Source organism: Callorhinchus milii, unplaced genomic scaffold (assembly GCF_018977255.1).
Source record: "Callorhinchus milii isolate IMCB2004 unplaced genomic scaffold, IMCB_Cmil_1.0 Scaffold19, whole genome shotgun sequence".
In the NCBI taxonomy this organism is placed as follows: Eukaryota; Metazoa; Chordata; class Chondrichthyes; order Chimaeriformes; family Callorhinchidae; genus Callorhinchus; species Callorhinchus milii.
The window spans coordinates 11869264-11888905 of NW_024704760.1; the positions used below are offsets into that span (position 1 = coordinate 11869264).

At 38.4% G+C, this 19642-nt stretch overlaps 1 protein-coding gene across 1 annotated transcript in view; it reads left to right on the forward strand.

The window, feature by feature from the left end:
- sycp1 (synaptonemal complex protein 1) overlaps window positions 1-19642 on the forward strand; it is a 44144-nt gene that overhangs the window by 22841 nt on the left and 1661 nt on the right. Inside the window, exons 19-32 of the mRNA XM_007901660.2 lie at window positions 308-411; window positions 6644-6761; window positions 7311-7381; window positions 7898-7979; window positions 9216-9278; window positions 10565-10627; window positions 10917-10979; window positions 11505-11621; window positions 11882-11992; window positions 16339-16431; window positions 16664-16738; window positions 17570-17638; window positions 17729-17929; window positions 18206-18340. Coding sequence (XP_007899851.2) covers window positions 308-411; window positions 6644-6761; window positions 7311-7381; window positions 7898-7979; window positions 9216-9278; window positions 10565-10627; window positions 10917-10979; window positions 11505-11621; window positions 11882-11992; window positions 16339-16431; window positions 16664-16738; window positions 17570-17638; window positions 17729-17929; window positions 18206-18340 — 1365 coding nt within the window. The remainder of the gene's footprint in view (window positions 1-307; window positions 412-6643; window positions 6762-7310; window positions 7382-7897; window positions 7980-9215; window positions 9279-10564; window positions 10628-10916; window positions 10980-11504; window positions 11622-11881; window positions 11993-16338; window positions 16432-16663; window positions 16739-17569; window positions 17639-17728; window positions 17930-18205; window positions 18341-19642) is intronic.

Below are 19642 nucleotides of genomic sequence, written 5' to 3' on the forward strand. Positions count from 1 at the left end.
TTACAGTGTATGTAAATACAGTAGTAGTACATTCATGTTGATAATGAATTGTTGAATACATTATCTTCTGAAGATTTGTGCTTCCAACATCCAGTGTACCCACATCATAGCTAGATTTCCAATGTGTCAATCTCAGGAAAATTATCCCATTTACAGTGCAAATTTGCTATCAATTTCAACACTTAACAAGACTTTCCAACATTTTCATTCAATGGTGCATATTATGTGAAGTTTAACAATTGAATAATCCCATCATACAAAATGATTATTATAAATATTTTCTAAATTTTTCATCATTTGTGTTAAGAATGTAATTGATGAGATTCAACGACAGATACTCAGCGCACTTGAAAAAGAGGAAGATGTTTTAGAGAAAATAGACAACTTGAAGGTTGAGCTTAAAGAAGAAAGGTAAATGTATTTGTAAATGTGTTTTGCAAACAAAGAGGGAATATTTATATTTATATTCCCTCTTTAGTGGAGTCGGGTAGCACAGTGGTTAGAGAACTTGGCTTGCCAGTAAGAGGACCCGGGTTTGATTCCTGGGCAGGGTGAAACCTTAGGCAAGTTTCCTTACTCCACATGCCTCTGTTTACCTAGAGGGAAGTAGGAACCCTGTTGTTAGTCGATTGGGGTGATAATCACTTTTATTAAAAAAAATTATTTGGTCACTCAAGTCAGACTGTGGGACACTGCTGTGTGAAATTGGCTGCTAAATTTTGCCCACCACATATACAGTAAATTCACTTTACAGTATATTCTATTCATTGCTTTGAGATGACATGATAAAGTGCAATAACAAATGCAAGGATTATTATATAATCTAGACAAAATAAATTTTCTTATTGTAAAATGTTACCAGATATGGTATGTAATCCAAGATCAACAGCCTTTGATTTTTTTTGCATCTACCTCAGTTTATTATAATAATAATAATAAACTTTGCATTTGATATAGCGCTTTATCATGTCTTTGAGATGTCTCAAACGCTTCACAGAATACACTGTGTGTTTCCTCCATTTAGTTCAATTTAACTATCCTCAAATAACAGTTTTCTGTGACGTTATAGTGCCTCTTCAGTATCATTCTTTCCCAAGTGGAATCTCCTGCAACAGTCAAATTACTTTTCATATGATTTATTGGGCTTTCACTTGATGATTGACTCTTGAGACTGAATCAGAGTCTGCCTTTTTAGTCATCTGGATCTTACTAATATGTGGAAAATCTTTCACAAATATAGTTTGTAACTTCACTTTGGCATGTTTACAATCATTCCACTCAGGAAGGTTACTGTACATCTTCCATTCTACAATATCTCAATCATTTATCTGCTACTGCTAAACCCACTCTAATAAAACTAAATTCTATGTAAATGTGGGTTTCTGGGACTTCTTTATGATTTAATTGGAGAAAGCCATCATGTTTCAGTTCATGAAGAATACAAAATGTTATTGTACAATATAAATATAGCACCTTTCACATTGGGAGGATGATAGTGCTTAACAGTCCTGGCTTGGCACCTGCGTTTAGGGTGGGAGCCAAGGGGAGAGCAGAGGGAAAAGATGGTGCGGTCAAAGAGGTTGGTCTTGAGATGGACCTTGAAAGAGGTGAGGGAGGGAGCGAGTCAGATATAAATTTATATGTACAATATATATAGTATAGTCAGGAGCAGAGGCACGAGAGCGAGGGGCGGAGCCGAGATCTAGCGGTGGGGATATCAGCCACAGCGAGGAGAGGCTCAGATAAAAAAACAGCGAGAAAATTACAAAGTGACATCAGAGCGACGTCAGTATCACTAATTAACAGTAAACTAACACTAAAACATTTTTTTTTAAAAATTAAGAATTTAACTTTTAAAAATAATAAATTAATTAAATAGAACTTTAATTCACAGTGGGGGTGGGAGAGGTGACAATGGCGTGGCAGGTGTTGTGTGAGGACTGTAACATGTGGGAGTTGCTGGAGGGCAGTCTGAGCCCGGGCGACCACATCTGCAGCAAATGTCTGCAATTGAGGCAGCTCCAGCTCAGAGTGTCTGAGCTGGAATCCGAGGTGCAGACATTGCACAGCATTAGGGACAGTGAGTGCTTCCTGGATAGTTTCATCCTGTAGACAGTCACTCCCCTGAGGCTCAGGAAAAGTATAGATAATTGTATCAGTCAAGGACAGGATAGGGTGTCTGACAGGCAGGTAGTTAAAGGAAGACCAGAGAGAGTGGTAGTGAAGCCTCAGGCTTTAACCTCGGCCGACAGGTACGAGATTCTTGCAACATGTGTGGACAAGGAAACCTGTGAGGAGGAAGGAAAACGTGATTCCAATATTAGGGGAAACAAACATAAAGTAGAGACTATCAGGCGGACAGATACATTTATCTGCAGCTGCAACCAGAAGACCCAAAGGCTCTGTTGCCTTCCTGGGGCCGGGTGAAGGACCCCTCAGTGGGACTGGAGGAGAATCTGAAACATGAGAGCGAGGATCCATTGGTGGTACTTCATATAGGTACCAATGACATAGGTAGGGTTAGTAGTGATGACTTGAGGTGGGAGTTCAAGGAACTAAATTGAAACAAAGAACATCAGAGGTAGTGATATCAGGATTGCTGCCTTTGACATGTGCAAATCGACAGGAATAAGCAAATTAGAGAGTTAAATGCATGGCTGAGGCAGTGGTGCGGAACGCAGAGATTTCATTTTGTGGGCCATTGGCACCAGTATTGGGAGAAAGGGGGTCTATTTCAAAAAGATGGGCTCCACTTAAATCAAGCTGGGACAAATGTCCTAGCAAACTGAATACATAGGGAGGTAAATAAGGCTTTAAACTAGTAAAGGGGTGGGGGGAATACAATTAGAAATAATTGCAAGCCAAGCAGTATTAAGAAAACTAAAGGTGGCAGAACAGAATAGCGAGAGAGATAAACAGAATAGGTCAAAGAGGGGTAAGAAGCTCAGTGAAGAAGATAGGGCATCAGAGTAGGGGAAATGGTAAGAAATTAAAATCACTATATCTGAATGCACGAAGCATTCGGAATAAGATAGATGAATTAAAGGCACAGATAGAATCAAATAGGTATGATCTAGTAGTCATTACTGAGACATGGTTACAGGGAGATCTAGGGTGGGAGTTAAATATTCCGGGGTTTTCAGCTTATAGGATGGATAGACAATGTGGAAAACGAGGTGGGGGGGTGGGGTAGCCTTGAATAGAGGATGGAATAAAAACAGGAGAGAGGAAAGATTTCAAATCAGATAACCAGGATGTAGAGATGGTATGGGTAGAATTACAAAATAATCAGGGGCAGAAAACATTAGTGGGAGTAGTTTATAGACCCCAAACAATGATCACAGCATAGCGCAGGATATTAATCAGGAAATTAGAGGAGCATGTAGCAAAGGTAATACAGTATTAGTGGGTGATTTCAATCTTCACATAGATTGGAAAAACCAAATCGGCAAAAGTAGGGTAGAGGAGGGGTTTATGGGATGTATGAGAGATAGTCTGGAGCAGTAACTGAGGAACCAACTAGGGGACAGGCCATCCTTGACCTTGTTTTGTGTAACGAAACAGGGCTAGTCGGTAATATAGATATTAAGACTCCTCCAGGGCAGAGTGATCATAACATGATAGAATTTAGCATTAAGTTAGAGAGTGATGTAGTCAAATCCGAAGTAAGGGTCTTAAATTTAAACAAAGCTAACTTTGCAGGTATGAGGGAAGAATTAGCTAAAATAGACTGGGAAATTAGATTAATGGATATGACAATAGACCAACAGTGGCAAATGTTTAAAGATGTAGTGCAAACTTCTCAGCAGTCACATATTCCCTTGAGGAATAAGAGTACCACAGGGAAAGTAATTCATCCGTGGCTCACACTCTCTCTCTCTCTCTCACTCACACACTCTCTCTCTCTCAGTCGCTCTCACACTCGCTCTCTCTCTCACACTCTCTCTCTCTCTCTCAGTCGCTCTCATACTCTCTCTCTCTCAGTCGCTCTTTCTCAGTTAGAGAAAGTATAAAACTAAAAGAAAAGGGCTATAAAACTATCAAAAAGAGTAGCAAACCTGAGGACTGGGAGTGTTTTCGGGACCAACAAAGGAAAACGAAAAAGCTCATTACGAGTGAGAAAATGGATTATTGAGGGCAAGCTCGCTAGGAACATTATGACAGATCGTAAGAGTTTTTATAAATACATTAAGAGGAATAGGCTAGCAAACGTAAATGTGGGTCCATTACAGGCAGAGACAGGAGGAATTCTAATGGGGTATAATAATATGGCAGAGTTTCTAAATAAATATTTTGCTTCTGTCTTCACGTTAGAAGACGCAAGAAGTTTACCAGAAATAGAGACGAACCAAGGGGCTAAAGATAGCGAGCAACTTAGGGAAATTTACATCAACAAAGAATTGGTGCTAGAGAAATTGTTGGCATTAAAAAGTGACAAGTCCCCTGGACCTGATGGTCTGCATCCTAGGGTTTTAAAAGAGGTAACTCATGAGATAGTGGAGGCCTTGTGTCTGATCTTCCAAAATTCTTTAGATTCTGGAACGGTTCCCATTGATTGGAAGATTGCAAACGTCACACCACTATTTAAGAAGGGTGGGAGAGAAAAGATGGAGAACTATAGACCAGTTAGTCTGACATTGGTGGGAGGGAAAATTCTAGAATCCTTAATTAAGGATGTCGTAGTGGGATACTTAGAGGATCACAATATGATTATACAGAGTCAACATGGCTTTACAAAAGGGAAATCATGCTTAACAAATCTTTTAGATTTTTTTGAGGACATTTTTTGAGGACATATCAAGTAGGGGGGAATCAATGTGTATTTAGATTTCCAAAAGGCATTCAATAAGGGGCAGCATAAAAGGTTGATCCACAAGATTAGGGCCCATGGAATTAAGGGGAATACATTAGCATGGATTGAAGAATGGCTAACGAGAAGAAAACAAAGAGTAGGGATAAACGGGTCCTCAGATTGGCGGGATGTGACTAGTGGAGTGCCACAAGGATCAGTGCTTGGGCCTCAACTATTTACAATCTACATCAATGATCTAGATGAGGATATTGAACTTAATATATCCAAAACTAGGAGGAAGAGTAAACACTGAGGATGACATTAAAAAAAAGCAACAAGATATAGATAGGCTGGGTGAGTGGGCAAATAGGTGGCAGGTGAAGTATAATGTAGGGAAATGTGAGGTCATCCACCTAGGTGGCAAAAACAGTAGAGCAGGTTATTTTTTAGAAAGGGAGAGACGAGATAGTGTTAGCGTTCAGAGGGACTTGGGTGTCCTTGTACACCAGTCATAAAAAATTAGTTTGCAGATACAGCAAGCAATTAGGAAGTCTAACGGTATGTTGGCATTTGTTACAAAACGGTTAGAATATAAGTGTAGGGAAGTCTTGCTGCAACTGTATAGGGCCCTGGTGAGACCGCACCTAGAGTATTGTGTGCAGTTTTGATCTCCTTAGTTAAGAAAGGATGTACTTGCCTTGGAGGGGGTATAACGTAGATTCACTAGGTTGGTACCGGGGATGAGGGGGATGAGTTATGAAGATAGGTTGAGCAATTTAGGCCTATATTCTCTAGAATATAGAGGAATGAGAGATAATCTTATAGAAACCTATAAGATTATTAAGGGGCACAACAGAATAAATAGTGGGAGACTTTTTCCCTTGTTGGAGAAACTATAACCAGGGGTCACAGTCTTAAAATTAGGGCTAAACCCTTTCGCACTGAGTTGAAAAACTTCTTCACTCCGAGGGTAGCGAATTTATGGAATTCTCTATCCCAAAGGGCTGTAGATGCTCAGTCCTTGAACATATTCAAGACTTAGATTGATAGATTTCTTGTGGATAAAGGGATTAAAGGATATGGGGATAAGGCGGGTAGGTGGAGATAGAATAGATCAGCCATGATCTTATTGAATGGTGGGGCAGGCTAGAGGGGCCAAATGGCCTACTCCTGCTCCTAATTCTTATGTTCTTATAAACATACTGTACAAAAATGTAAATATATAAATATTAGTCCTATTAGTTTAGATTATCCAGAACTCTGCAGCTCATATCCTCTCCCGCACCAGGTTCCGTGAGCCCATCAACCCCACCCTCGCCCGACTCCACTAGCTCCCCATCCCCCAGAGGATAGAGTTCAAAATCCTCGTCCTCGCCTTCCAGGCCCTCCACGGCCTTGGTCCTGCCTATCTCTGCGACCTGCTGACCCGATATCAATGGGTCTGCTACCTCCACTCAGCAAGCTCTGGCCTGCTCCACGGTCGCTGTACCTTTCTGCCACCACCCTTTGGAACTCCTTCCCTTCGCCTCGCGCTCTCCCTCGCCTCCTTCAAGGTGCATCTCAAAGCCCTTCTCTTCGATCTAGCCTTCGGCCACCCTCCCCGATCCCAACCCCCAGCTCGGGTCCATCGTCTTGAGACGTTCTCCCGACGCGACAGGCACTATACAAATGTAATTTGTATTGTGCTATGAATCTTGTACCAAAATCTCCCAAAGGATGACATTGTCATTATGTTTCCCACGTTCCTGGCTCTCTTCTCCAGTGATTAGGAGTTGCTGCTATTCCTAGAATAAAGAAGATTCTACAGAACAGTTAACTTTCCTTTTAACCTGTGTATTTCTTTTTTCACAGAGAAAAGCGTGAAGCACTCTCTTCAGATTATAATATTGCATTGGAAGAGAAAGAAATTATTTTACACAATATCACTAATGCTTCTGAGGAAATTAAGAACCTCCAAAAGAATCTTGAGGTGAGTGACGTAGAGTTAGGCAAGTAATTAAGGTATATGAACAGCTCCACACATCCTATTAAAAATAATATTGGATCAGAATTATTTTAAAATTAACTCTACTGTTATAAACCAGTGACTCCTATGTGTTCGTTTTAAAGATGTGAGCATTGAGGTCAGTAAAATATTTGATGGGACTTTTAAATTATTTTATACATGTTTTTTGTCATCTTTCAATACTTCGTTGAAGCAGATAGTTATCCAGTTCCAGTTGAAAGAATTAAAAGATTTGCCTGGGTCCATCATTGAGCTACTACATAGTGCTGCAATATAAACACTGTTATTGTATTAATACTGTGATATAAGTGATATAAGTGGAAATCTGCTGATAAAGGCAATACTGACCAATTGTGCCCTCATTGATGAGTTGATGGGCTACTGCAACTGATAAGTATTGTTTGCATGCATCTACTTAGTAATCGATACTTTGGATTATGAAGTACTGCAAAAAAAATCTAATTTTGTATGGTACACATATTATAAACCAGCTTGTATTTCTTGTAACTGCAGGCCATTAAACAAAAAGAAGCAGCAGCAAAGAAAACAATACAAATACTTAAAGATCAAAATGCTCTACAAAAGTAAGTTACATTTTAATAGAATCATACAGATTTTATAAAAAAACATGTTTGTTTTGAGAATAGCATTGCCATTTTATTTGTTATAGAGTAAATTTAGACATTTCTGAGTAGTTTTATAATAATATCTATTTCTGAATGTTGCTTACATTTGACAGAAATAGCTGTATTATTATCTTACTCTCCCCTCACTTTTTCAGGGCATGTTACAGCAAGACAAGATAATGTACATTTGCATTCATTTAGTGCCTTTCCTATTGGGGGGGACATCCCAAAGACTAAACTAATTAAACTTAATTGGATCTTCAAAAATTGGCTAAACTTTCACCAACATAAAATGCTTTTTATTTATAGAGGGAATTTGGCACACTGGTGGATATTATAGTTTTGAAGCATTGCTTCATTAGACAAGTCTAAACTTTAATTTCATTCAGAGAATATGATTAGTAATATTTTTTATATATACAAACACAAAACTAACAATTCACATTTGTCACTGTTTATGATTTTTGCAATTAGTGACGAACTTTGCACCCTAAAGGAAACATTAAAACAGCAAGATGAAGTGACTGGAAGCAAACTTGAAGAACAAGAAGAAAGTGTAAGTTCTTATTTGTCCTTTTCTATCTATTATAATAATAATAATAATCCTTGCATTTGATATAGCGCTTTTCACGTTGGGAGGACGTCCCAAAGCGCTTCACAGAATATACTGTAAAGTGAATTGACTGTATATTTGTGGGCAAACGCGGCAGCCAATTGCGCACAGCAATGTCCCACAAACAGTCATGGATTGAAAATGACCAATTTATTATTGTTTTTGGTTTTGGAGGGATTATTATTAGGTGTGTGGAGTAAGGAAACTTGCCCAAGGTTTCGCCCTCTGCCTGGAATTGAACCCAGGTGTCTCGCTTGCAAAGCGAGTGCTCTGACCACTGAGCTACAGGACTCCACATGAGTGGAATTGGTTCTATTAGATTATTTACCTCTATGTATTAAAGATATAATTTACCTTTGTAATGCTTTGAATAATTGTTCCAAGTGTTCACTTGTAAATCCTATATATTTTGTGGATAAATGCGGCAGCCAATTGCACAGCAGTGTCCCACAAACAGTCATGGATTGAGTTACCACCTTATTTTTTTTGAAAGCAATAATAATTTTACTCCTTGCAAACATTCACGTCGTCTGGCATGAAGGACGCTATACAAATACAAGTTCTTGTTGCTCCCGGAAAAGCGATCCGTAAATCGACTAACAACTGGGTTCCTACTTACTGCTCGAGTTAACATTAAACTCTATCTCCTGAGTTCCAGGATCACTGCTATCTTGACTGACTACAAATCCTGTAGTCATCAAACCTTGCATAAGGCTTAACCTTCTTAGGAGCTCAAATAATTCAGGCTGACACTCCAATGCAGTGCTGGGGAAGTGATGCATTTTCAGAGATGCCATCCTTTGGAGGGGATGTCAACTAATGTTCTGTCTGACTATTCAGATGGATGTTGAAAATCCCATGGCACTATTCGAAGAAAGAAGGGGCTTTCTCCTGGTGTCACGGCCAACAATCCTCCAGATAAATTGGTTATTCACTTAATGGCTGTTTGTGGGATATTGCACAATTAGTTTCCACATTCACCCGCAAATGCATACTTTCAGTGGATGCCAAGAGAATCTGTTCTTTTTGAATAGTAGGATAGGATCTTTAACCTGAACAGTCAGACAGTACTGCACTGGGATATCAGCCTGGACCATAATATGTGAGATTTGGTTACTCGGGGTGAAAAAAGTTTGACCATTAGTTGCGAAAAATCTTTTGAGACATTTTTTTTTACAGTCCAAAAATCTACAAAATGAATTTAAGAAGAAGGAACGAGCACTGAAGGCCATGGAGAGCAAGGTGAAAAGCAAAATGCCTTGTGGTCATGTCTTACTTATCTTAGAATAAAGAACTATAAGTTTGCTTTTTCCCCAAATAATGAAACGGATTTTGGCAAAAGGTAAAAGAAGATCGAGAGTATCTCAGTTAATGTTCATTGTTCTGACAACAAGAAGAGTTTTTTCAGCTCTGTTCAGAAGGTGTTTAAAATTCTGTTCTGGACTTAAATATCTTTTTGAACTTTTGTAAAAAAAACAACATTGATTTAAAACAGATTGGAACTGAGACAGAGATCCCAGGACCTGTGGAGTTCTGCTTCTGTCACAGAATGAGGAGGACCACAATAAAGACAACAACAACTTGCATTTATATAGTGCCCTTCATGCGGGGTCGTGTCCCAGAGCATTTCAAAGTGGCAGAGTCTGACAACCAGCCAAGGGGAGGGGGAGGAGGAAGGTGACTGTAAGCACGATCAAAAAGGAAGGTCTTTAGGCAGGATTTGAAGGTAGGGGGAGAAGGCAAGGCGAAGGGATCAAGTCAGAGTGTTCCAGAGTTTCAGGGCGTAGTGCCTGAAGGCAAGGCATCCGATGGTGGAGTGGATGTCACGAGGGACAATTAGGAGGCTGGAGTCAGCCAAGGTAACGGGTGGTAGAGTGGGAGGTAAGCAAATCGGATAAGTAGGGAGGTGCGAGGGAATGAAGTCGATCCGTTTGGTGATTGGGAGCCAGTGGAGTCTGACAAGGACTGGTGTAATGGGGGTACAGAGTTCCACGTGCGTGAGTATCCGGGCAACGGAGATTTGAATTAATTGGATTTTATGTAAGGTGAAGCTGGGAAGACCAGTGACGAGGGCATTGGAATAGTCCAAGTGGAAAGTGCGAAGGCGTGGACGAGGGTTTCAGCTGCGTCGGTTGTGAGGTATGGATAGAAGTGGGCAATGTGACGGAGGTGAAAAAAAGCGGTCCTGGTCAGAGAACGGATGTGGGGTAGAAAGCAAAGCTGGGGATCGAACCTGACGCCTAAGTTGTGCACGGATTCGAAGAGTCTGAGGGAGACCCTGGGGAGGCTGAGGAGTCCAGACCCGCAGAAGAGAAAACATTGACGGAAGCTTAGATTAGGAAGAGAAGGGCCAAGGATGCAATTTAATATCATTCATTATACTTCTTAACTACTATACTTCTTAGAAATTTGAGTATTCATTGTAAGGCATGTCTAATTCTTTAAATTTCCCAAAATAAGTTTATTACAACCTTAATTTCCAATTCTTGGATATGATCAAATTTAATTTATGGTTCTTGTAATTCCAGCTGAATACTTTGAAGAAACAATTGGAAAATAAGAACGAGTCTATTGAAGTACTGCAAAAAGAGGTATAACACTTTATAAAATATTACTGAATATGTGTAAAGAGAAACTATCCTATGTAGTATTAGCTTTAATTAATATTTAATTAATGATAAAGTAATATTTAATTTCTCCTGGCTTATCCTTCTCTTCCAAAACGTTGTTTGCCAGAATCCATGAAAGCAGGATAGGCAATCTTGTTTTCTCTCCACACCCAATTTTCTGCAGATGATAGATTTGTAATATTTAATTCAGACCAATGCTGTTTTGTGATAAACATCAAGAAACATATAATTCTATTATCATCCTTCACAGGGCAAAAGCTTGAAAAAGCAGATAGTAAAAGAAACTAGCCAATGCAGTGCTTACAAAACTGAGGTATGTAAAAATATATATCCAAGGCTATTGAAGGCATTTGAATTAATATGAGGACGGCATGGGCCCTAACTGATGCTTTTGTTGTCAAATAGTGTAAATCGTATACCAACATTCAATTTCATGGCTATAATGGCCAGTTGGGTAAGGTACCGACAAACATTGAAACTTGTAAAAGTAAAAAGGAGTCAAATATCTAGAAGAGGGAGAAGAGAAAACTCAGAAAAAACAAATATCCAACATTCAGTGTTAGTCAATTACATTCAATTGTCAATTGAATGTAATTGACTAGCACTCAATGTTGTCAATTGAATGTAATTGACTAGCACTCAATGTTGTCAATTGAATGTAATTGACTAGCACTCAATGTTGTCAATTGAATGTAATTGACTAGCACTCAATGTTGACAATTGAATGTAATTGACTAGCACTCAATGTTGACAATTGAATGTAATTGACTAGCACTCAATGTTGACAATTGAATGTAATTGATTAGCACTGAATGTTGGATGTTTGTTTTTTCAAAAGATTGAACAATTGAAACGTGAACTGATAAATCTCACCGTGAAACACAAGGATTCCATTCAAGACCTTCAAAACAAAATCGAGGAGCAGATGTACTGCAATGAAAAATTAAATGAAGAGGTAATCCATATTATACTAAACATAATTGTCAATACCACAAAGATCCTACTTCATGGTAAGTGAAGATATTTAATGAAGCATTGCTATTGTTTTCAGGGGGGTGGGGAAGTGTCCAGCACTGTTACCATGTAGACGTGCAGCCTTATTTCTGTGATCAGTAGTAATTAACTTTTAAAATAAATAAATGCAAAACAGTGTACAACTGTAATTACAGTAGTTTTGTATTGATTCTAAAAGTTATTTTTTAAATTATATTGAAGGTTCAAACTTTACAATTAACAACAGAAGAAGCTATTCAGGCACAGAAAAAGAATGATGTTGTGTGCCAGCATAAGATTTCCGAAATTATAACACTTATGGAAAAGCACAAGGTACACATTCCTGATGTATTTTTTCTTACATGAAATGCTGAAAAATCTCCTTGCATCCTGGTCTACAGTCCCCAGGTAAAATTGCTCATTGACTTCATGACTGTTTGTGGAGACATTGCTGTGCGCAAAGCTGTAATGTTAGCCTGCACAAATCAGACTGCAGCAGGAGCATTGTGTCCAATTCTTGTTGCCCACTTTAAGAAGGATATCAAAGCTTTAGAAAGGGTACAGACAAGGCCCCGTGGAAAGATGATAATAATAATAATCCTTGCATTTGATGTAGTGCTTTTCACGTCTTCTAGACTTCTCAAAGAGCTTCACCACTGTAAAATGAATTGATTATATTTGTGGGCAAAATGAAGCAACCAATTGCACACAGCAGTGTCCCACAAACTGTCGTGGATTGAAATGACCAATTTATTATTGTTTTTCTTGAGGGATTATTATCAGGCATATGGAGAAAGGAAACGTGCCCAAGGTTTCAGCCTGCCAGGAATCGAACCCAGGTCTCTCGCTTGCAAAGCGAGTGCTGTAACCACTGAGCTACAGGACTCCACGAAGGTTACATGATTGAGAGACTACTCAGTTGAGAATGGGGAAAATTTCACAAGAACAGAGAAAGATGAGAGTTATTGGACATTTTGAGGGAGGTTAAATGGCAAAGGATTATTTCTACTGGTCAGTAAAAGTACCTAAAGGCCATATAGATCATTGTGTTTTTTTAATAAATAAAGCTTAGGACTGATGAAAGTGGGAGAGCAGATTAACCAGGGAGATGAGCAAAGGGTGTCAACCAGGGAAAGGAAGCCCAGGGAAAGGGTACTGGTGAATAGGACTAAAAGCCCGAAGTCAGAATTAAAGGTACTATATCTGAATGCGCGAAGCATTCGAAACAGGATCGATGAGTTAAATGCACAAATAGAAACAAACGGATAAAGACACGGTTACAGGGAGATCAAGGGTGGGAGCTAAATGTTCCAGGGTACGTGGTGTATAGGAAAGATAGGCAATGTGGTAAACGAGGGGGTGGCCCTGATAATAAGGGATGGGATAAAAACAGTAGAGAGGAAAGATTTTAAATCAGAAAAGCAGGAAGTAGAGTCAGTATGGGTAGAGGTACGTAACAACAAGGGGCAAAAAACTCTAGTGGGAGTATATAGACCCCCGAACAGCAGTCACAGTATCTCTCAAGGTATAAATCAGGAAATTAGCAGAGCATAGAGTAAAGGAAAATCATTAATTGTGGGTGATTTTAATCTGCACATAGATTGGGACAACCAAAATATGATAGAGGAAGAGTTTATAGAATGTATTAGGGATAATTATCTAGATCAGTTTGCCGAGGAGCCAACCAGGGAACAGGCAATATTAGACCTTGTTTTGCGCAATGAAGCAGGGCTGGTCAGCAAACTGGAAATTAAAGCTCCTCCAGGGCAAAGTGATCATAATATGATGGAATTTAGCATTAAGTTAGAGGGAAAAGTAGTTAAGTCCGAAGCAAACGTTTCAAATTTAAATAGAGCCAATTTTGCTGGTATGAGAGAGGATTTAGCCAAAATAAACTGGGAAATTAGACTTAAGGATTTGACAGTAGACCAGCAATGGCAGACATTTAAGGAGATAGTGCAAAATTCCCAGCGAGCACGTATTCCTTTGAGGAATAAGAATGCCACGGGAAAGGTGGCCCAACCGTGGCTAACTAGAGCAGTTAGGGAAAGTATAAAGTTAAAGGAAGAAGCCTATAAAACAGCTAAGATGAGTAGTAAACCCGAGGATTGGGAGAACTTTAGGGATCAACAAAGGAGAACCAAAAAAGTGATTAAAAGGGAGAAAATGGAATATGAGGGCAAACTAGCGAAGAACATAAAGACAGACTACAAGAGTTTTTATAAATATATAAAGAGGAAGAGGCTGTCAAAGGTAAATGTGGGTCCGCTACAGGCAGAGACGGGGGGAATTATAGTAGGGGACAAAGACATGGCAGAGTCATTAAACAAGTACTTTGCTACTGTCTTCACCTTAGAAGACACTGAAAACCTACCAAGAATAGAGGGGAACCAAGAAGACAATGTTAGCGAGCAACTTGGAGGAATTAATATTAGTAAAGAAATGGTTTTAGGTAAATTATCAGGTCTTAAAACTGATAAATCTCCTGGACCTGATGGCCTACATCCTAAGGTTTTTAAAGAGGGGGCTACTGAGATAGTGGATGGCTTGTCTTTGATCTTCCAAAATTCTCTGGATTCTGGAACGGTTCCCATTGATTGGAAGATTGCAAACGTAACACCACTATTTAAGAAGGGTGGGAGAGAAAAGATGGGGAACTATAGACCAGTTAGTCTGACATCAGTGGTAGGGAAAATTCTTGAGTCCTTAATTAAAGATGTCGTTATGGGATTCCTGGAAGACCATAACAAGATTAGGCAGAGTCAACATGGCTTTACAAAAGGGAAGTCATGCTTAACTAATCTTTTAGAGTTTTTTGAAGATGTATCTGCAGGTTAGATAGGGGGGAACCAGTAGATGTAGTATATTTAGATTTTAAAAAGGCATTTGACAAAGTGCCACACAAAAGGCTATTGCACAAGGTTAAGGCCCACGGGATTAATGGGAACATATTAGCATATTGAAGAGTGGCTAACGGGTAGAAAACAGAGAGTAGGGATAAACGGGTCATTCTCGAATTGGCAGGATGTGACTAGTGGAGTGCCACAAGGATCAGTGCTTGGGCCTCAGCTATTTACAATTTACATCAATGATCTCGACGAGGACATTGAATGTAACGTATCTAAATTCGTGGATGACACTAAACTCGGTGGGAGAGTAAGCTCTGAGGATGATGCAAAAAGATTGCAACCGGATATAGACAGGCTCGGGGAGTGGGCGAGTAGGTGGCAGATGGAATTTAATGTGGGGAAGTGTGAAGTTATTCACCGAGGTAGAAAAAATAGAAAAACAGATTATTTTCTAGAGGGGAGAGATTAGATAGTGTTAGTGTTCAGAGGGATTTGGGTGTCCTTGTACACCAGTCTCAAAAAGTTAGTTTGCAGGTGCAGCAGCAACTAAGAAGGCGAACGGCAGTTAGCGTTCATTGCAAAAGGTTTAGAGTACAAGAGTAGGGAAGTCTTGCTGCAACTATAGGGCTTTGGTGAGACCGCACCGAGAGTATTGTGTGCAGTTTTGGTTTCCTTATTTAAAAAAGGACATACTTGCCCTCAAGGGGGTGCAGCGTAGATTCACTCGGTTAGTTCCTGGGATGAGGGGATTGACCTATGAGGAGAGGCTGAATAAACTAGTGCCGTATTCTCTATAGAGTACAGAAGAATTAGTGGAGATCTTATTGAAACATAAGATTCTTAAAGGGCTGATAAAGTAGACACTGAAGGTCTGTTTCCCCGTTAGGAGAATCTATAACCGGGGGTCACAGTCTGAAAATAAAGGTCAGCCTTTTAGAACAGAGTTGAGGAAACATTTCTTCACTCAGAGGGCAGTGACTTTATGGAATCCACTCCCCCAGAAGGCGTAGATGTCAGTCCTTGAACATCTTCAAGGCTGAGACTGATAGATTTTTAAAAAACAGGGATTGGGAGATATGGGGATAGGGCAGGTAATTAGAGTTAGGTCAGAAGATCAGCCATGATCTTATCGAATGGCGGGGCAGCTCGAGGTGCCGAATGGTCTACTCCTGCTCCTAATTCTTGTGTTCTTATTATTTTGATATGGAATGCCCACCACAAACAGTAGTTGAAGCAAAAATCATAACCACTTTTAAAATAAATTGAGCAAATGTCTGAAAAAAAGAAATGAAAAGGGTATGGGGAAAAGGATGGGACTCAATGGGTAGCNTTTTTTTCAGACACCTAAGAATAGGCACAATGGGTTTAAGTGACCTACTTCAGTGCTGTAAAATTTTATGAATCAGCCTATCCAAGTTAGCGGTAGAGACATTTTGCAATGAGGACAACAGAATTTAGAATGATTCTAGTAGCATTTCCAGAGTATTTGGAATTCATTTTATAGCGTTATTCCAATATAGACCCTGTTAAAAATGGAAATATGGTATGTTGGAAAATACCAATCTGATTGCAGTAAAATCAGGTGGCCTTTTGCAGAATTTTATTTATGTATTGATCATATTATTTTCTAATTATTCTAATTACAAAAAACTTTGGAGCACTTTCAAATTTCAAATTTATTTAGGAAACTTTAAATTCAGTTTGACACATAGTATTCAGGGTATAAATTTTATCAGTTATATCCTGTCTTTTAAATGGTTTTTATGTAAATTAACAAACTATGTTGCCTTGCAAGTTCTCTTTCTACCATTCTATCTAATTTTATTGTAGCATCAGTATGATAAAATGGTGGTGGAAAAAGATGCTGAATTGAACTCCTGGAAGGAAAATGAATTAAAAATCAACTCCCATAAAAAAACTTTGGTAAGAACATGAATTACATTTCATAATGTAAATAACAAATTAAAAATATTAGAACATTTAAAGCCCTAGAAAATTGGACTTGTATTTATTTTTCTTGTAAAATATTGAATGTAATTTAAAATATTTTTTAAAATTATTTAGCAATTTAAATTTTTGCCTTACATAATTATAATAGCTGGATGTTGTGTTTTCCTTTTATAAATTATAATTGTACTTATCTATGATTACATAGGAAACTGAACTATTGTCTGTCAGAGATGAACTCTCAGGTGTAAAGCAGCAACTTAAAAAACTAACTCAGGAAAAGGTCTGTCTTCCTTGCAGTATTTTATTTGTCGAGTTGGTTAGAACAAGAATAGCCTTCTGTTTGTTTACGTCTCATATCAGACATAGCTGATGTTACGGGCCGATTTTAAGCATCCCTCCCTACGTGCCTTTCACATTGTGAGGATGGCTCAAAGAGCTTATTTAACACTGCTAGCTGGGTGCCTGAATTGGGGTGGAAACCAAAGTGGGTGAGAAGGGGAAAGATAGCTGAAAGCACAATCAAAGAGGTATGTCTTAGGAACATAGGAACAGGGGGAGGCCATTAAGCCCTTCAAGCCTGTTCCGCTATTTAATTAGATCATGGCTGATCTGTACCTCAACTAGTCCTTTCAGTTCCAGTCTTGCGTCTGAACCTTATCTTCTATGGTTTGTCAGATGTGCAATAGGATCACAATGATATGCTAAACCTGAAATTTACAAGTATGAAGTAATGATAAATGTTATGCTATTTGTAACGGTAGGACCACCCTACCCGTTAGAGTGGCTGAGGACATTCCAATACTTCCAAGTCTCATTGAAGAACCAGAAGGCTAGCCCACCAGGAACAATGATTGTGGACTTACCAGACTGGCAGAAGTGGGAGTGCTGCCTGCTGAGCCAAGTTAACAGGAGAAAAGGATATAATAAATATATTTCTTTGATTTTAGTGTTATGCATTCTATTTTGTCCAATTCTGTCAACCACTAGTTGGACTGTCCACTCAATCAAGATTAGTGCTATTCCCTATACCAACAAAGAACAATTTATTTATATCCATATCAGAAAATAGGAACTGAACTAATGGTTCAGTAAACCTTTTTTTATTCTATAGGAAACTCTTCTTAAACAAACTAAGACAATGAAGGATGTTATCAAATCTTTGAAAGAAGAAATTAAGAAGGTAACTATGCTTTAAAAATGGACGGAAATTTAAAAAGAACTTTTGGGGAATATTTTTTCAATTATTCCTTGTAAATGTCATTGATTTTAGAAATCGGAGCCAAATTCTTTATTGAGGAACCCTAATGATGGCGTTTCACAATCTGTTGTACTGGCAACTCCTAAAAGAAAAGAGAGTTTATCCACTCCCTCCCTGTCAACAGAACATAAGCAGATAGAAAGAACTTCAACTATTCAAAAAACACCTTCCTGCACTCCTACAAAAAGATCTACAGGTGCCCCAAATGATCAGGTTGGCTGTAAATTTATAATATTTAGCGAACTGGTTATGTCTACCTAGAAATAATGACTTTATTTTGTCAATCTTTTGGATATGTTTAAACTACTGATAGTTTTTCAGTATCTTTTATTGAATTTTTTCAATCACATCATAACTGAAGCACATTAATGAAGAGATAATGTATAGCTTTTTTAGATTGAAGGCAGAAAAGTAAAGTTTTAGAGTTTTGTGTAAGAGTTTTTTTTACATTAAATACTTAAAGAAAACATATATTTTCCAACTTTTCAGACACCTCCCATCATTGAAAATACGACTATAAAGCACACAATGAGACCACCAAATTTTGAGGTGATGCACAAAAAGAGAAAAGTACCTTTAGACTTGTTTATGGATTCAGACAGCTCTGAACACAGTGATATTCTGGTAATAGTTTTTTTTATCTTTGTAAATCATTGTATGTGCAATAATGAAATTTAACTGGGAACAATTATAAAATGAAGCAATAAGCTGCATACTTTTATATATGTGATTTCATTAAAAAGTAGTAACATTTATATGCTGTCTCAAGATCGTTTGCAAACAAAAACCCAGTTACTCCACTTTACAGTAAATCCTGTAAAGGATTATTCTTTCCGTGCTATAATAGAACTTCACCTTGAAGTTATTCATGCCACAGTATGCAAATCCGTATTCGAGTTCTGTATATTAGGATAAAAAAACAAATTGTCAGGCCTGTGGCATTATATGACGAATGCGAGGAATATTATTATTTTGGTAAATTGTGTTCTTTGTGAAGACTTTGGAGCGCACTGAGTGTTTGGGACTCGATCTTGTCCTTAAACATGAACAAGTAGGTGGAGGTTAAGAGGAATAAGGATGTAAAAAAGGACTCCACATGTCCTTCTGCTCTCCCAGCTGCAAGTACAAGCTCATTTTGCAGCATTGGGATATTAATGTGAATGATCACATTCATACCAAACGTATCCTGAAAGTGAAGTAATAATAATAAAATAATTCTTGCAGTAACAGAGCAATTTCAGCTTTCAGCGGCAAAGCACTAGAGTTCAAATCTTTTTTTTATATCTGCTCCTTGTCTAAGTAATTGAATTTAAAACTCAGAACTTTGAAATCAAACCTTAGTATTTTAATATTATTAAAAAGCCACTGGTCCAATCTGATTTTTAGTTGCATTAAAGATGTCTACCTGGAGGTATTTGAAACATCCTCCGGATTACATAAGAACTTTCAAGGCAGCGTTGGAGAGCAGAACCCAAATCTGTTTTCACTAATTGTATTTATGCTAGTGTTTATAGAGCTATAGCACAAAGCTGACCACAAAGTCTACAAGCTAATAATAATAATACTTACATTTAATATATTGCCTTATCCTCTCAAATTTGTCCTCCCCAAATATCTATCCACATCTCTCTTGAAAGATCTGAACAACTCACTGTGTGAAAAATAACAGCAAACAACAAAATTACATTTATAGAGATATCTTCAAGACATCTCAAAGCGCTTCACAGAATATACGGTAAAGTGAATTGACTATATTTTGTGGGTGAAGGTTAGCTGATGTGGCAAATAGTTTGATGTAACCAACTGATACATTAGAGTGAGTGTCTTCATGTTTTGAGTTCATAGAATTATATAGCACAGAAGGAGACCATTCGGCCCACCATGCCCATGCCAGCACTTGAACTATCCAAATTAATCCAACTCTCC